The sequence below is a fragment of the Heterocephalus glaber genome, unplaced genomic scaffold, assembly GCF_053883595.1.
Source record: "Heterocephalus glaber isolate CG9 unplaced genomic scaffold, H.glaber_assembly_v1.0 deba00000621, whole genome shotgun sequence".
NCBI lineage: Eukaryota > Metazoa > Chordata > Mammalia > Rodentia > Bathyergidae > Heterocephalus > Heterocephalus glaber.
Window position 1 is genome coordinate 36,378,005 of NW_028258153.1, and position 15,393 is coordinate 36,393,397.

Sequence of the window (15,393 nt, forward strand, 5' to 3'; positions counted from 1 at the left end):
CCTTCCCAGAGGGTAAAGCTGCTACATTGAAGGGCTTATTTACTGTAAACATATTTTTGATTGGTCCTTACTAGTTCTTGTGGTTAAAAGTGTCAGAATAATAGCTACCACCACTTGCCATTTTCCAAGCTGTGTTTGATGCTACTGTTGATGCTGACTGTATTACTTTGGCCAAGGTGATGTGATTGTTCTAGTCAACTGTCCTTCCCGGTATACCAAGACTGAGATTGTTTAAGTGTCATTACAGACTCAAAACCCAAAAGCCAACTATACCTGGAAGATAATCCAAGAACTAGCTATTTCCTAAAGGTTTTAAATACTAGCAAGAAAGATTCTTGCAATAAGCATTTTACAAAGAGCAAACCAGGAATTAAAAACCCGAAACATCAGCACAAAAAAATAGAAATGAGAAGACACCTAAAGATGCAAATCCAGTTTTCCATATCACAAAAGGAAAATATAGGGGGCAATGAGACAGAACAATCCAAAACTCAGTCACCTGGAGAACTCTGAACTAGCAATGAAAGAGGATCTGGAAAAAATGAAACAGAAATAATTTCTCAGATAACAGAGATGGTGATCATAGTGAAAGACATGATTATTAACCTTAGAAAAGACAGAGATAAAAAAATAAAGGAGCTCCAGAACATCATGGAATCCATGAACGCCCAGCATAGGAGGGAAACAGAATCCATAACACATATACAAACAGATATCCAGGAGATTAAAAACTCCTTTGAAAGTATATGCAGCAGAATGAGCCAATGTGAAGACAAGATATCAGATACAGAAGACAGGATTGTGGTTAGTGACCAGGAAAAGAAAGATTTCTTAAAAATACTACAGGACCATGAGAAAACAATCCAGCAGCTACTAGATGATGCAGAAAAGAATAACATAAGACCAATCGGAGTCAATGAAAAAGCAGGAGACAGTGCAAATGACATAAAAAAACTGTTCACAGAAGTAATGGCAGAAAACTTCCCAGGTAGGGGAAAAGAATTTGACATACAGAGAAGTGAGGTATATAGGACTCCAAATAGCCGTGATCAAAAAAAAAAAAAATCTACACCTAGGCACATAATAGTCAAGAGTCCAGAAACACAATAGAAAAACAAAATCCCACGAGCAGTTAGAGAAAAGAAACAATTTACATACCAAAAAAGCCCATCAGAATCACAGCACTTCTCAACACAAATCCTCATGTCAAGATGAGCCTGGAGTAAAGTATATCAAGCCCTAAAAGAAAACCTCCAACCCAGATTGACATACCCTACAAAACTGTCTTTCAAAAATCATGGAGAAATAAGATACTTTCACAACAAAGAACATCCTAGGAACTTCATGAATATCAAATCAGCACTCCAAAATATTCTAAACAATATCCTCGAAAAAGACAATGAGGGTCACAACTCCATGGAGCCCAACAGAATGAAGGAATCAGAGAAGACAAGAAATTAAATAGACGGGGGAAAATAAGTAAACAATACTCCATGTGACAGGAACTTGAAAAAAAGCAGGGGTAGCTACCCTACTTGCAAACAAAGTGGACTTCAAACCAAAACTAATTAAGAGAGACAAAGAAGGCCACAGCACCCTTGTAAAGGGAACAATACAAGAGGAAGAAATGACAATCATAAATATATTTGCACCAAATGCTAGTCCACCCAACTACATAAAAAAAAATTAACGGACATGAAAAATCAAATAAGCACTAATACAATAGTAGTGGGCGACCTCAATAACCCACTGTCACAAATAAATCAACTAGACCAAAAAAATCAATGAAATACCAGAACTGAACCAAACTTTTGAACAAATGTACTTCATAGGTGTCTACAGTGTTCTACCCCCCAAAATCAGAAGACATATTCTTCTCAGCTACACATGGGTCATTCTCCAAAACAGACCACATGCTAGCTCATAGAACACATTCTCAGGTCAGCAAGAGGAAAACAAGATAATACATAAGGGTGTCCCAATTTGCCTGATAGCAAGCTTCTCAACAGAACCTTTACAGGCCATGAGATTTTTCACATTACTTAGGGAAAACATTGTCAATCAAGAATAGTGTTCCCTGCTGAACTATTTTTTAGAAATAAACATGACACTTCCAGATAAACAAAAATTGAGAGAATATATCTTCATGAGATTTCTCCTACAAGAAATGCTAAAGCAAGTTCTTTGAACTGAAAGAGACATTAATGAGTAAGAACAAAATATGGAAGGCATAAAACTCATTGGTAAAAGTAATTAAACAGACAATTTCAGAATGCTTTAATAGTGTAAACATAATGTATAAACCATATTTTTATTATGAGGACTAAAAAATAAAAAGTTCAAAAATAACTGCATAAAAATGTTAAGAGATAGACAATAAAGAAAGATGTAAAATAAGCTATCAGAAACTCAAAATGTCAGGAACAATGAAATTGTAGTTTTCTTTTTAGTATATTTTCTTATTTTATAATCATGTTTAAGTTGCTATCATTTAAAAATAGCTTGTTATAATCAAAGGACAATTTTGCAAGATACATGGCTGCTACAAAGCAAAATCTATAATGGATAAATCCTAAATTGGCAAGGAATCAAAACACAATAGTAGAGCATATTACTTAACTACAAAGGAAGACTATAAGAGAGTGAGAAAAAGGAATGGAACTACAATAAAACTAGAAAACAAGTCATAAAATGGCCACAGTAAGACTTCACTTATTGATAACTACCATGAATATAAACGAGTTAAATTCTCCAATTAAAAGACAGCAATGAAATGGATTAAAAAAAAGACTCAACTATATGCTGCTTACAAGAAATTCACTCCTAGGGACAGGGATTTAGCTCAATGGCACCATGTCTGCCTCTCTAAGGTAAGGTCCTGAGTTTGATCCGTGGTATTGAAAGAAAAGAAATTCATTTCACTTCTAATAACACCTATAGACTATAAGTGAAGGGATAGAATAAGATAATCCATGGAAATGGAATCTAAACAAAGTAGGTGTAGCCACACTTATATCAGATACAGTGATAAACAAGCACCTCATTATTTAAATCAAAGGAGGTAAAAGCAGACAAGGTCATTATACAATGATAAAGGGATCAATACATCAAGAGGAAATAAGAATTCTAAATATACATACACTTATTACATCAGAGCACCCAAATATATAAAGCCATTATGGAAAAGAGTATAGAAGTACCTCAAAAAATTAAGAGCTACCATATAATCCAGCCAACCCATCCTGGGTTTATATCCAAAGGAAATTAAATCAATATGCAGAAGATACCTGCACTCTCCTATTTACTGCATCTATTCACAACAGCAAAAAAAAAAAAAAAAAAAGGAAACAACTAAATGTTCATCAGCTGATAAATGGATAAAGAAAATGCAGAACATACACCGAATGGAATACTATTCGGCCAAAAAAGTATGAAATTCTATCATTTGCAACAATACAGATGAACTGGAGATCACTATGTTAAGTAAATGAGCCAGCAAAGAAAGACAAATACTGCATGAGGAATCACTCAAATTTGTAATCTAAAAAGGGTGGAAACTGTGGTGGTTATGCTTAATTTTTTGTCAACTTGATTGGTTTGGGAGCTGCTAAGGGGATAGTAAAGCACACTTCTGGGTATGTCTGGGTGGGTCATGGAGGCATGAGCTTGGGTATGGGCTTTCTTCCCTTCCTCTCTGATGCTGTCCCCTGCCCTTTTTCCCAGATCCATGAACTAAGCATCTATTCCATGTCCTGATATGATGTTCCTGCCATGATGTTCCTGCCTTGTAGTCAGCTGAGCATGGACTAAATCCTCTCAAACTCTGAGCCAAATTAAGCCTCTCCTCCTTTAAGTTGGTTACTGTGTCTCAGGAATGGGAAAGCTGACTAATTGGTACTGAGGATGGGGTCACTGCTATAACTACACCTGCCTGTGCGGTTCAGAAGCCTTTAGAACTGGGTTGCAGGAGAAATTCCAAAAGGTTTAGAGATGTGGGCAATAATGTGGACAATAAAAGCCAGGCTCAGGGGGTTTTAGTCAAGAAGGACTTTGTGGGTAATTGGACTAAAGGCCATAACAATAACAACCCCTCCCATTACATCTTGCCCATTTCCTGAGTTATTACAGGAGAGAGATGAAGGCTAGTGGAATAACTAGTCTGGAGGAAGAACTTTCAAGGCAGTCCGATATTCAGGCTATGGCATGGGTACTACTGGCTGCTGTTAGATTTATAGTGAGAATCAGGTGCAAAAGGCAGAGCAGAAAATTTGAAAAGTTAAATTTTGGCCAAAAAGCAGGTATGTGTAAAGTTGGGGCCACAGGCGGTATGGCTGCTGAGACTAGTGCCATTAAAAATAAACCAAGTACTTTGTATATGGACAAGAAGAAAGATGTCTTCAGGGCATCTCAGAAATCAGCAAGATCTCACCCACCACAGGCTCAAAGGTACAAAAGTGTCAATCTTTCACTTGAGAAGAGTCTTTGGGATATCTGTTTGAGAAGGCCTCCTCGGGAATTGCTTCACCAGGATTCATTTTACCGTGCTCAGCTCAGCAGCTCAAGGGGACCTGGCTACTGCTTCCACTGACAACAGACCTTGCTACTGTTCTTGTGATGCTGGTTTACCAGCATACAGAATGCAAGAGTTGTGACAGTGATTCTTATATCCAGACTTCAAAGGATGGGCTGGGAGGGAAGGCAAGTGGAAATAAAGTTGAATGTGCAGTAGAAGCCACATGAAGTCAGAGATGCCAGAAATCTGGAATGTCTGCTGAGGAAAGCTGAAGACCATGAGCTGAGCCTGAGAGGCTGTAAGGCTGCCCAAGCCCTCTGGAACTCACATGTCACTGCCATGTGGCCCTGATGCTGGATACAGAGCACAGGATTTAATGTCTGTCCTGTTAGGTTTTGGTCTTGCTTTGATCCAACTTTTTCTATCCCTCATTCCTCCCTTTTGGTAGGGGAATGTCTATCCCATGCCATTGTACCTTGGGATTATATAACTTGTTTTTGATTTTTACAGAGGTTCACAGTTAAGAGTATCTTCAGTCTAAAGAGATTTTGACTTTTGAAAAATGCTGGAATAGTTGAGACTTCAGGAAGGTATTTGTAACATTCTGTTGTACACAGGACAGTTCTAACATGTTAGGTGGAATTATTAACTTGTTATTGTGTTTATTTGGAGATTGAATATAGTTTAAAGAGATGAGTTTGAGTGGAATGTGTTGGCTAAGCTTAACTGTGTCAACTTGGCTGGATCTGGGAACTGCTGAAGGGATTAGCAAAGCACACATCTGGATGTGACTGGATGGGTGACAGAGGTGTGATCTTGGGTATTACATCTGTCCCTTCGCCTCTTCCTCTCTGGAGTTGTTCTTCAGCTCTGCTTCCTGGCTGCCATGAGCAGAACATCTTTGCCCTTCCATGCCATTCCACTATATTTCTGCCTTGGAGCCAGCTGACTATGAATTGGATCCTCTGAAACTGCGGGCCAAATTAAAGCTCTTTTCCTTTATGTTGTTGGGTGTTGTGTCTCAAGGTCAGGGAAACTGACTAGTACAGTGTCATAAAATTTTGAGTAGGATGCCAGTCACAAAAAGCTGGGGACAGTAAGACAGAGAAAGGGACAGGGCAATGCTGATCAATGGGTATTAAGTTACAGTCAGAAGCAAGAAGTTTTGATGTGCTATTACATGGAAGAGTGACTACAGATAGCAATGATGTATTACATATTTCAAAAAGTTACAGAAAAGTGTATCAAAAGTTTTCACCATAAAGAAATCATAAATGCCTGAGGTATACCTAACCTGATCCAAACATTACACAATGTATTAATCTATCAAAAGTATTACAGTACTTCATCATTATGTACAGTTTTTATGCTTTTATCAGTTTAAAAATTTTAAATAAAATAAAATTAGGCAGAAGATAGTAAGTGTATAATGACTCACTGAAAAATGAAGTATACCAAATTGAAGCTAATTTTCCTTAGGTTTCTTATCAGTCAAGATCAAAAAGACAGTATATGACAAAAGAAGTGACAAATTCACTTGTAACTATAAGGAATTAATAAGGGATGCTTGCATATTGATGACCCTGAAGCTGCCTGTAACTGTGGTTTTACTAACAATGCAGAAACACTAAAGCAATGGTTCTCAAGTTGGGACAAGTCTTTCATATAATTATTTTGTAATACATTTGTAAAAAAATTAATGAAAATATTCATTTTTATGGGCACATTAGGCCAGATAGGCCAGGCTCCAGAGTTCAGTCACATGGACCCCTCTTTGAGCTCCAGTCTCCATTCTTTCATTCAGTAAACTAACACTTAAAACAATGCTACCAAATGGTAAATGCTGCCTTATGCAAATAGGCTTGTGGCAAGAAACAGAAGTACATAAGCACAGACATATAAAGTGTTCTAAGTGCTACAAAAATGAAAAAATGAGTGACTCTGAAGCAAATGAACAGAGAGGGGTGTGTGTGTTTGTGTGTGTGTATGCATGCATGCACACCTGTGTGGCTTGAGAGGCAGAGGGATCTTGACAGGCAGTATGAGTGCTCATGTGAGCAAAGATATACTAGGATACTGAATTCTTCTGGGTTGTAAGATTTTCTTCACATGTAGCAAGGACCTTGAACTGCTCACAGGTTGAGGAAGGCTTCTCTTTGGAGGCAATGTATGTATGGGACCAGCATAAATTAAGTACAGGATGAGAGGAGGAACAGTGTTCTAGGCAAAGGAACTGGCATGACAAAGGCTCTGAAATGAGAGGAAACTGGTGTGCAAGGCCAGTGAGGTAACATGTTGACCACGTGGGGGAAAGCAGTACAAAATGAGCCTAAAAAAGTAGTTTAGAATTCACAAATTCATAAAAAGGATTTAAGTCATTACGTTTATTATGTCTTCAATACATTATATTTATTAAAGGGGGTGTGACATAATCAAATTGACATTTAAAAAAAGATTACTCTGGCCAGTGTTAAAATAGGAAAAGAGAAAAAGTAAATGTGGGACCTAAATTAAAAATCAAACTTAATAGCTAATTCAAAGGTAGCAGGGTGGGCATGGTGGCACATGCCTGTAATCCCAGCGCTAGGGAGGCTGAGACAGGAGGATTGCCAGGACTTTGAGCCCAGCCTGGGCTACATAGTGAGTTCAAGGACAGCCTGAACTACATAGTGAGTTCCTGTATCAAAAAAAAAAAAAAATGGCGGCAGATATTCCAACTGGTATGACCAGCTCCCTGGACCACACTAATGCTTGTGTGGATCTTCAACGGCCTATCCCCTCACAGCCACCTGTAGTACCATGCATCCAGGATGAGTGCACCAAATTTGTAGATCTGTTTGTGGGTAGTCAAGGATATTCCCAATTCACAGCCTCTATGTCCTTAAAATTAGCTATGAAGCAAGATCAGCAGAAATTTGGAGTTTAGGGTGGGTGGGTTATGAGGAGTTACAGACCTGATGAGGCAGGGTAAGCAATGTGAGGTTATGAACACAAACTCATAAGGACAGGTGGCCACAGAGCTGAACACAGTAAGAAGATAGCAGGCCTCACATGGTCATCAATAAATAAAACCGTAATGGCAGATAAGCAACTATTGATACCTTTAAGTCTCCTTTGAATGAAAGTCTCACTCCTTTTGGCTGGGATGAATGAATATTTTTTAAATAATAAACTGAAGAATTCATATTATTTTAGGCACATAACTTCCAGGCAGTTATGTGTTCCAAGACAGTCAGTATTATTTCCAAAAGAATTCTATTTACATGAGCAGATAGTTTACTTACACAAATATGATGTCCCCTCTTTTAGAGTAAGCAGGAATTGCACTGGCTATGGTAGAAAAGCCATATGAGTATATAATGGCTTCTTCAGTTTTCATAAATTTTGCTAGGTGCTCTTCCAAATCCAAATGAACATCTATTTCAATAAAAAAATCAAATAGTTAAACCATATTATAATTCTTGTTATATGACTAAAGAATAAAGAAAGGAATGTGACAGTTTAATTATTAACACGTTCACCTGATAGCTAAAATGTAATTGTTCTAAAATAATAAACTATAAAATATCTACAGTATTAAAGCAATTCTCAACCAGAAGCACTTCTGAACTAGATGAACTGAAATCTACCTGTCTGTCCATTCGGCACTTACATTCCTCTACTGTAAATTCTCCAGACCCACTGTCTTCACTTGCTTTAATTTTCCTTGACTGAAAACACTGAAGCTTTAACAGTGTCCCACATCAACTCAGTAACAGCTTTGTGCATTTTCAAGAGTGTGGTATGCTGTGTTAAGATAGTGACACATACAAGAATGCCAGTGACCTTTCCTCTAGCAATTTGTGTTGGCAGTTAGTTGTAGCACCTGCCATTCCTGTGTAGAACAGGGCTTCTATCTGAATGTCTTACAAGTATATTGGGGAATTCAAACTTATAGCACAAAAAGAGACAAGAGTCCTTTTATAGAAGCAGCTTAAGAACCTTTATGTAATAAAAGGGATAAATTATAATTGTTAAACTGGCATGTCCTCCCTCTTAAATCATGATTCCTTATACCTCCTAGGATGACCCATGGGGGTCTATGCTTTGGGATGGAAGGACAAGCAATGATTAGAGTGAATAGGCCACCCAGTGGCTTTGAACCTTAGAATTTCAAGTAGTTTAACTTGTTCTACAGACTTGAACCATTAGTAGTACATGCATGACTGTGCCACTGGGCAGCTTGTACTACTGGTGATATAAACAGATCTAATCACTTTTATTAGTCTTTTTACTAATAAAATTAACAAAAAGCCACCCAATAGGACAGTCATGTACATACCATCAGTGGTTCAAGCTGCTGGGCAGTGAGACATATGAATTACAGCCTCACTGTGAATGTGTTAAAATGAGACATTATGGAGGAGAGAAATGGACTTTTAAATATTCCTTTAGCTCTTTTAACTGCAGTAGGACCCATGCCTAGAGGGCTACACCACAGAGTGCACTGTGCTCTGTGTAAGGGATACTTCCCATATAGAAAGAAGAAGGCCAGGTCTTGCTATCCCTAGAGCTCTAAGGGAGAAAGGAGGGGAACAGAGGTCATGGAGGCAGATTTTGAAACAGTGAAAGAGGGAGTAGTGTTATATCTACTGGAGGGAATGTTCACGTGTATGTGATGGCCACCCCCTCCCACCATGGTTTCTGTCTTTGAGCCAGCCAGGACCGAACCTGAGAAACCAAGAGTTAAACTGAATTTTCCTTTAACTAGTGGGCATGTATATGTCTTAGCAATGAAAAAGCTGACCAATACAAGTGGTAAAATATATAACACTGTTTCTCCCAATTTACTAGTTGCAATGTATATAAAACACAGCCTATGAACATACACACAGCATATGAAAAATGATTTAATTTCCATTACCAATCGGCAACAGTCATTCTACTGACTAGACACTTTACATTAGGTCAATATTAAATAAATGTGGGATTTTACACTAGCAAGTTTAGAATGCACTGCAATTGCCTGCAAGCACTGAAACTGACATTCCCAATACACAAAGCCAAGGCCTTTAAGGAAAGAAAGATATTATCAGTGAAAGGTTTTAGGTACCTCACCAGAAAACAGAAAGCTGCCAGTGATACTGGTTAATCTCTGACATGTCTCGTGTCTCCTCTGGGCAACACTGCCCTGTCACCTCTTACTTCCCCACCAGGTAGGTCCCGGCTAGAGGGCCTCCTTCAAACTATTACAACACTGCCTGTGAGTAGGAGCACCTACCACAAACACTCATCTATCAGCCAGCAGGTGGACAACCCAGCAATGGCAAATTGCTTTCATCTGAGATCTCCTTTTTAAAAGGGAAAGCATGCCATGGATACAGACACTATTTTTACTAATGACAAAAGGGATTTTAAATCACTCTCTAGACTTCTTACCTTGTAATGACTTTTTATGGATGAGTGATGAGGCTAAAAACTGAACATGGATTTATTTTCCAGAGTGAGTTACTGTGCTGATGTTCACAATATTCCTATTATCATCATAAATATAAATTGCCATATGCCCACCTCCAGCCCAGGCTCCTAGGGCAGAGAAGCTCAGCCAGTCCCAGCACCCAGAAGGAAGCTCCCCCGCTGCCATCCCCGGCTCCTAGGGCAGAGAAGGTGAGCCAGTCCCTGTACCTGGAAGGAAGCTCCCCGCCTCCATCCCAGGCTCCTAGAGTAGAGAAGCTGAGCCAGTCCCAGAACCCAGAAGGCTCCCCACCATGGAAATTAGAAGACACATAAACAAGCCTCAAAAACAGACTTTCAGATCACCTACAGCAACCCCAAAGTAAAAAGAGATGGAACAAACTGATACTCAACCACCTGGACTCTCTGAACTGGCAACAAAAGAGGATCTGGGAAAAATGAAATCAGAAATAATTACTCAGATAACAGCAAAGATTTTGCTCATGGTGCAAGACATGATTAATAAGTCTAGAGAGGACACAGATAAAAAACTAGAGGATCTGAGGAACATGATGGAATCCCAACATAGGAAACAAATGGAATCCATAAAACAGATACAAAAAGATTTCCAGGAGATTAAAAACTCCATCAAAAGTCTGCGCAGCAGAACGAACCAATGTGAGGACAGAATTTCAGATATAGAAGATAAGATTGCAATTAGTGAGGAGGAAAAGAAACATTGCTTTAAAATTGTAAGGGAACACGAGAAATCAATCCAGCAGCTGCTAGATGATGCAAAGAAGAATAACATGAGACTGATTGGGCTCAATGAAGAAACAGGAGAGAGTGGAGATGACATAAAAAAATCTCTTCACAGAAATAATGGCAGAAAACTTCCCAAGCAGGGGAAAAGAGCTTGACATACAGATAAATGAGGCATATAGGACTCCAAACAGCCTTGATCAAAAAAAATCTACACATAGGCATATAATTGTCAAGATTCCAGAAACTCAGCAGAAGAACAAAGTTCTACAAGCAGTTAGAGAAAAGAAACAAATCACATACAAAGGAAAGCCCATCAGAATCACAGCAGACTTCTCAATGCAAACCCTCAAGGCAAGAAGAGCTTGGAGTTATGTATTTCAAGCCCTAAAGGAAAACAGCCTCCAACCCAGATGGATGTACCCTGCAAAACTATCTTTCAAAATTGATGGACAAATAAGATACTTTCATGATAACGAGCACCTCAGGAACTTCATGAATACCAAACTGGCACTCCAAAAAATTTTTAGACAATACCCTAGGAAAAGACAATGAGGATCACAACCCCAGGAAACCCAGCAGAATGAATACACTGGGTGTGACAAATTAAACGCAAAGGGGGAGAATCCAACAAAAAGAAAAAAGTCATGACAAGGCTTTTAAAACTTTTAACTTCATCTCCCTAATGAGTGTATAATTCAATCTTATTATTGTACTGATTAGTATTTTTTCTGATTCTACAGTTGCACACCATGCCTTGTGCTATACTGGCTACTTATCATCTTCTTACGTCTACATTTTAATTGGGTTGTCTATTAATGAGCTCTAGGAATTCTTTATATATTCTGCTCATAGGTTAAATGTATTGTAAATATGGTCTTTTTAAGGACTACTTTTCATTTTAATGATGTCATTTAAAGTTCTAAATTTTGATGGAATCTCATTTATCAATTTTTTTCTTTTATACATCATGTTTTTTGTATCCTAGGAAGTTCTTGCCTATCCTGAATTCATAAATATTTTCCCTTATAATTTCTTCTTAAAGTTTTATACTTTTAAGCTTTCTTATTTAGGTTCATAGATCCCTTCAAGTTATTGTCATGCATGGAAAAAAAAGGGTTGAGGTTAATTTTTTATATATGGATACCAGGTGTTCTAGTGCCATTTGCTGAAAACACTATCTCTTCCTCAGCTCTTGAATTGAATTGATATTCTATAAAATGCTAATGTTAAATAATCTTTCAAAACTCAAGTGGACCATATATGTGTGGTTCTATTTCTAGATTCTGTTTTATTCCAATGACCTATATGTCTTTCCTTACACCAGCACGGCCTTGATTACTGTAGCTTTAGAAGAAGTCTTAAAATTAGGTACTAAACATCTTCCAACACTGGTTTTGTTTTTGTTTTTGTTTTTAACTTTTCTAGGTCCTTTGTACTCCTACATAACTTTTAAATTTCAATATCCAGTTCTTCATTTATAGCAAGTATACACAGATCTGAATTTTTATATATACCTTGTGTTTTCTAATCCTGCTAAATTCAAGTACAAGTTCCAGGGGCTCCTAGAGATTTCTTAGTATTTTCTCTGTAGATGATCATTTCATCTACATATAAAGATTTTGCTTCTGCCGTGCCAATCCTATCCTAGTTGTGTTATTTTAATGCCAGACTATTTTGGTGGGGACTAGGTTTCAAAGTTTAATGGACAGATAAAGAGTAAGGATTATCTGCCCTTGTTCCCCACATTAAGGAGAAAGCATTGTATCTTCTCCATTTACATAAGGCATTCTCGCTGGAAGTATGGAGTGCATGTCTTTAATCTGTTGAGAAGTTTCTGTTCTTCTTCTAGGCTTCTGATAGCTTTTACCATGAACAGCTGTGGAATTTAGTCCAATACTTTTTCTCCAACAAGTGACAGGATCATATGGGTTTTTCCTTTACTCTGTTAAAATGATGACTTTTGGGAGTGGATCTTCCAATGCTGAACCAACACTGCCATCCCTATACCAAAACCACTTTCTACATCCTGCCAGATCTGACTTGCAATAGTTTGTTTTGTTAAACAAATTTCTATCTATGTTCATACTTTTTTCTTCTATTATCTTTATCCAGTTTTAGGATTAGTACAATGTTGAGTTCCTAAAATGAGGGGAGAAGTGTTCCTTTTTTCTGCTTTGTTTGATATAATTTATCAGTTAAAATGTTTATGAGCCTGCTGTTGTCATATAGGTAGGTTTTCAAGCTAGGAATATACTTTCTTTAATAGGTGCTATTCAAATTTTATACTTCCTCCAGAGTTAGTTTCATTAATTTGTCTTCCAACTTCTTAGAAGTTGTCAAATTTATTTCAAAAAAGATTTTTGTAATATGCTTTCTATATCCTTTTAAATTCTGTAAAATCTGTGGTAATGTCTCCTAGATCTTAATATTGTAATTTTAAAAATGTATAACTGATATTGTGTAACAGGAAGAAAAGGTCTAAAAGAGCAGGGGAATTGGGAGGGGTAGGGGAAGGGAAAAAAGGGAAAGGAAAAAATATGAGAAGAAAAAAAATGGAAACAAGGTCTTTGCAAATAGGGAAGGGTGGAGGAGGTCAAGGGAGGGCAAGGGAAGGGGAAAAAAATAAGAACCAAGATACTCATGTAAAGGTACAAGATCCCAATGATGAATGTAACTGTATTTTATACCGAAAATGTACCAATAAACTTAATGGGGGGGGGAGAGAAGAAAGAAATAGAAACCATGATTGCCCAACATAAAAGAGAAAAAAATAAAAATAAATTGCCATAAAGTGGCAAGAAGAATCTCTACACAATAAATCAATGACTTATTGATTTCTGCCTAGTCTCAAAGCTTTCAGAATGCTGGTCACTCATTTTGTGTGAAATCACAGGGTTTTGGCAGATGTCAGCACTACAGAGTAGGTTCTGTGATGCATAAATACAGGTAACAGCAGAACATTTCTTTTGGTGCCACCAAGTGCAATGAAGAAACTCCCAATCCAACAGAGGGAAGGCAGCAGGGAGGGAAATTACCAGAGTGCTGTTCTTGGATTTCTTAGACTAGTGTCTTCTGTGTGTAGAGCCACTTTTTCAACTGGTACCTTAGTTGTGCATGGAATAAAACTCATTCTCCAGGCACAGTGGCAGAGAAGAGGTCATGCTGAGATGCTTCAGAAAGGCTCTGTAGCCTAAGAGCTCTCCTGGCACTTCCTCACACTTGCTTATCTGCCTGCCTGACTCTGCCATCAGAACCAGAGACAAGAGGACTGGTCACCGAGGCCAACACAGAGCACAGCCTGCAGTGCTGTGGGTTAGGCCTCTGGAGTTCAGACCTGGGCTAAGACAAGCCTGGAGCTGATCTGTGCTTTTTAGTGCCCTCTGCCACACAAGGTAGCAGGCAAATCTTCCTCAGAGGGCTACAAGGCCCCCATAGTATAATACTGACAAAACACAGAACAAGCAGAAATGCTATGCATACAAGAGCTTGTTCAGTTAAACAAGTGTCTATAGGATAAAGGATTTTCTATTAAAAGGAATAACCTGGTTATACTTTGTTATTTTCTTTTAAGTTATCTGAAGTTTCAATATTTAAAGACTCTCTTCTAAGACTCAAGAGATCAGCTTGTAGGGGCAGGGGTCTGTAGTTAGGAAAAAAATAGATTAGGGGCCTCATTAGGTCTTCTAGAAAATCCTGACTAGAAAGAGGTAAAAATAAACTTTACTAGGAAAATACTCTTGGGAAGCAGGTCAAGGATAGAGGTAGAGAAAGAGAAAAACCAGATAAAGGCATCAAATGACCTTTGAACTTGCACCAAGAGACCAGAAAAAGAGATGACAGTCAGGCAGGATCCAGAGAGAAAGTCCAGTGCACAAACAATAGGCTGCCCCCACCTCCAATATAAGGAGAAGCAAAAGAAGTGGTGCTAACTTTAAGGTAGTAAGTACTCATACCTGAACACTAATACACACACATACACACAGGTGTGTGAGTGTATGTGTGTGTATTCACTCTAGGATCACTATATTATCCACTCTAGGATCACTATATTCACCATATAATTATAAACTACAATAGAAGTCCATATAGCCTCTTACTAACTCTAAGCTAACCATGTATAAGGCACCCCCTTGCTGACCTGCCATTCACATCAAAGATAAGCTCCTGAAAAATAGGTCAAAGACAAACAGATGGTAAGAAGCTGCATGTAAACTACCACAAGAGATGCTGTAGACAGAGATGACGGGAAGCCAATCTAATTATGACAAGTTCTGCATGTGTGTATGTGGGAGTAAGGTCTCTGTTTGGATATCAGGTATTTTGTGTCAGCAAAGAGAAAAGTAACTAAGACAGAATTTGTACCAGAGAAGTGGGGTCATTGCTGTGACTACTTGACCACATGATTCAAGTCTTTGGAACTGGCTTGTGAGAAAAATTTGGAAAGGTTCAGAGACATCAGCTAAAGAAGCAGCCCTGGGACCTCACCCAGATACCACCGGTAAGTGCACTCAAGCACCAGCCAGAAACCTGCCCAGACACCACCAGACTGGTGAGCCAAAGGCCCATCCTGGACAACAGTCCAGCATGGGAATCCAGAAGGCAATCATTCTGAACCCAGGAATTGGTGCAATGCTGAGCAGCAGAGAGAAGGCCTCTCTGAGGCTTCTTGAGAACTTAAGCCC

General features: G+C 38.4%; 1 protein-coding gene across 1 annotated transcript in view; it reads right to left on the reverse strand.

Moving 5' to 3' along the window:
• Sptlc1 (serine palmitoyltransferase long chain base subunit 1) overlaps window positions 1-15,393 on the reverse strand; it is a 75,869-nt gene that overhangs the window by 32,365 nt on the left and 28,111 nt on the right. The window contains exon 6 of the mRNA XM_004870049.3: window positions 7,798-7,930. Within this exon, the coding sequence (XP_004870106.1) occupies window positions 7,798-7,930 (133 nt within the window). The remainder of the gene's footprint in view (window positions 1-7,797; window positions 7,931-15,393) is intronic.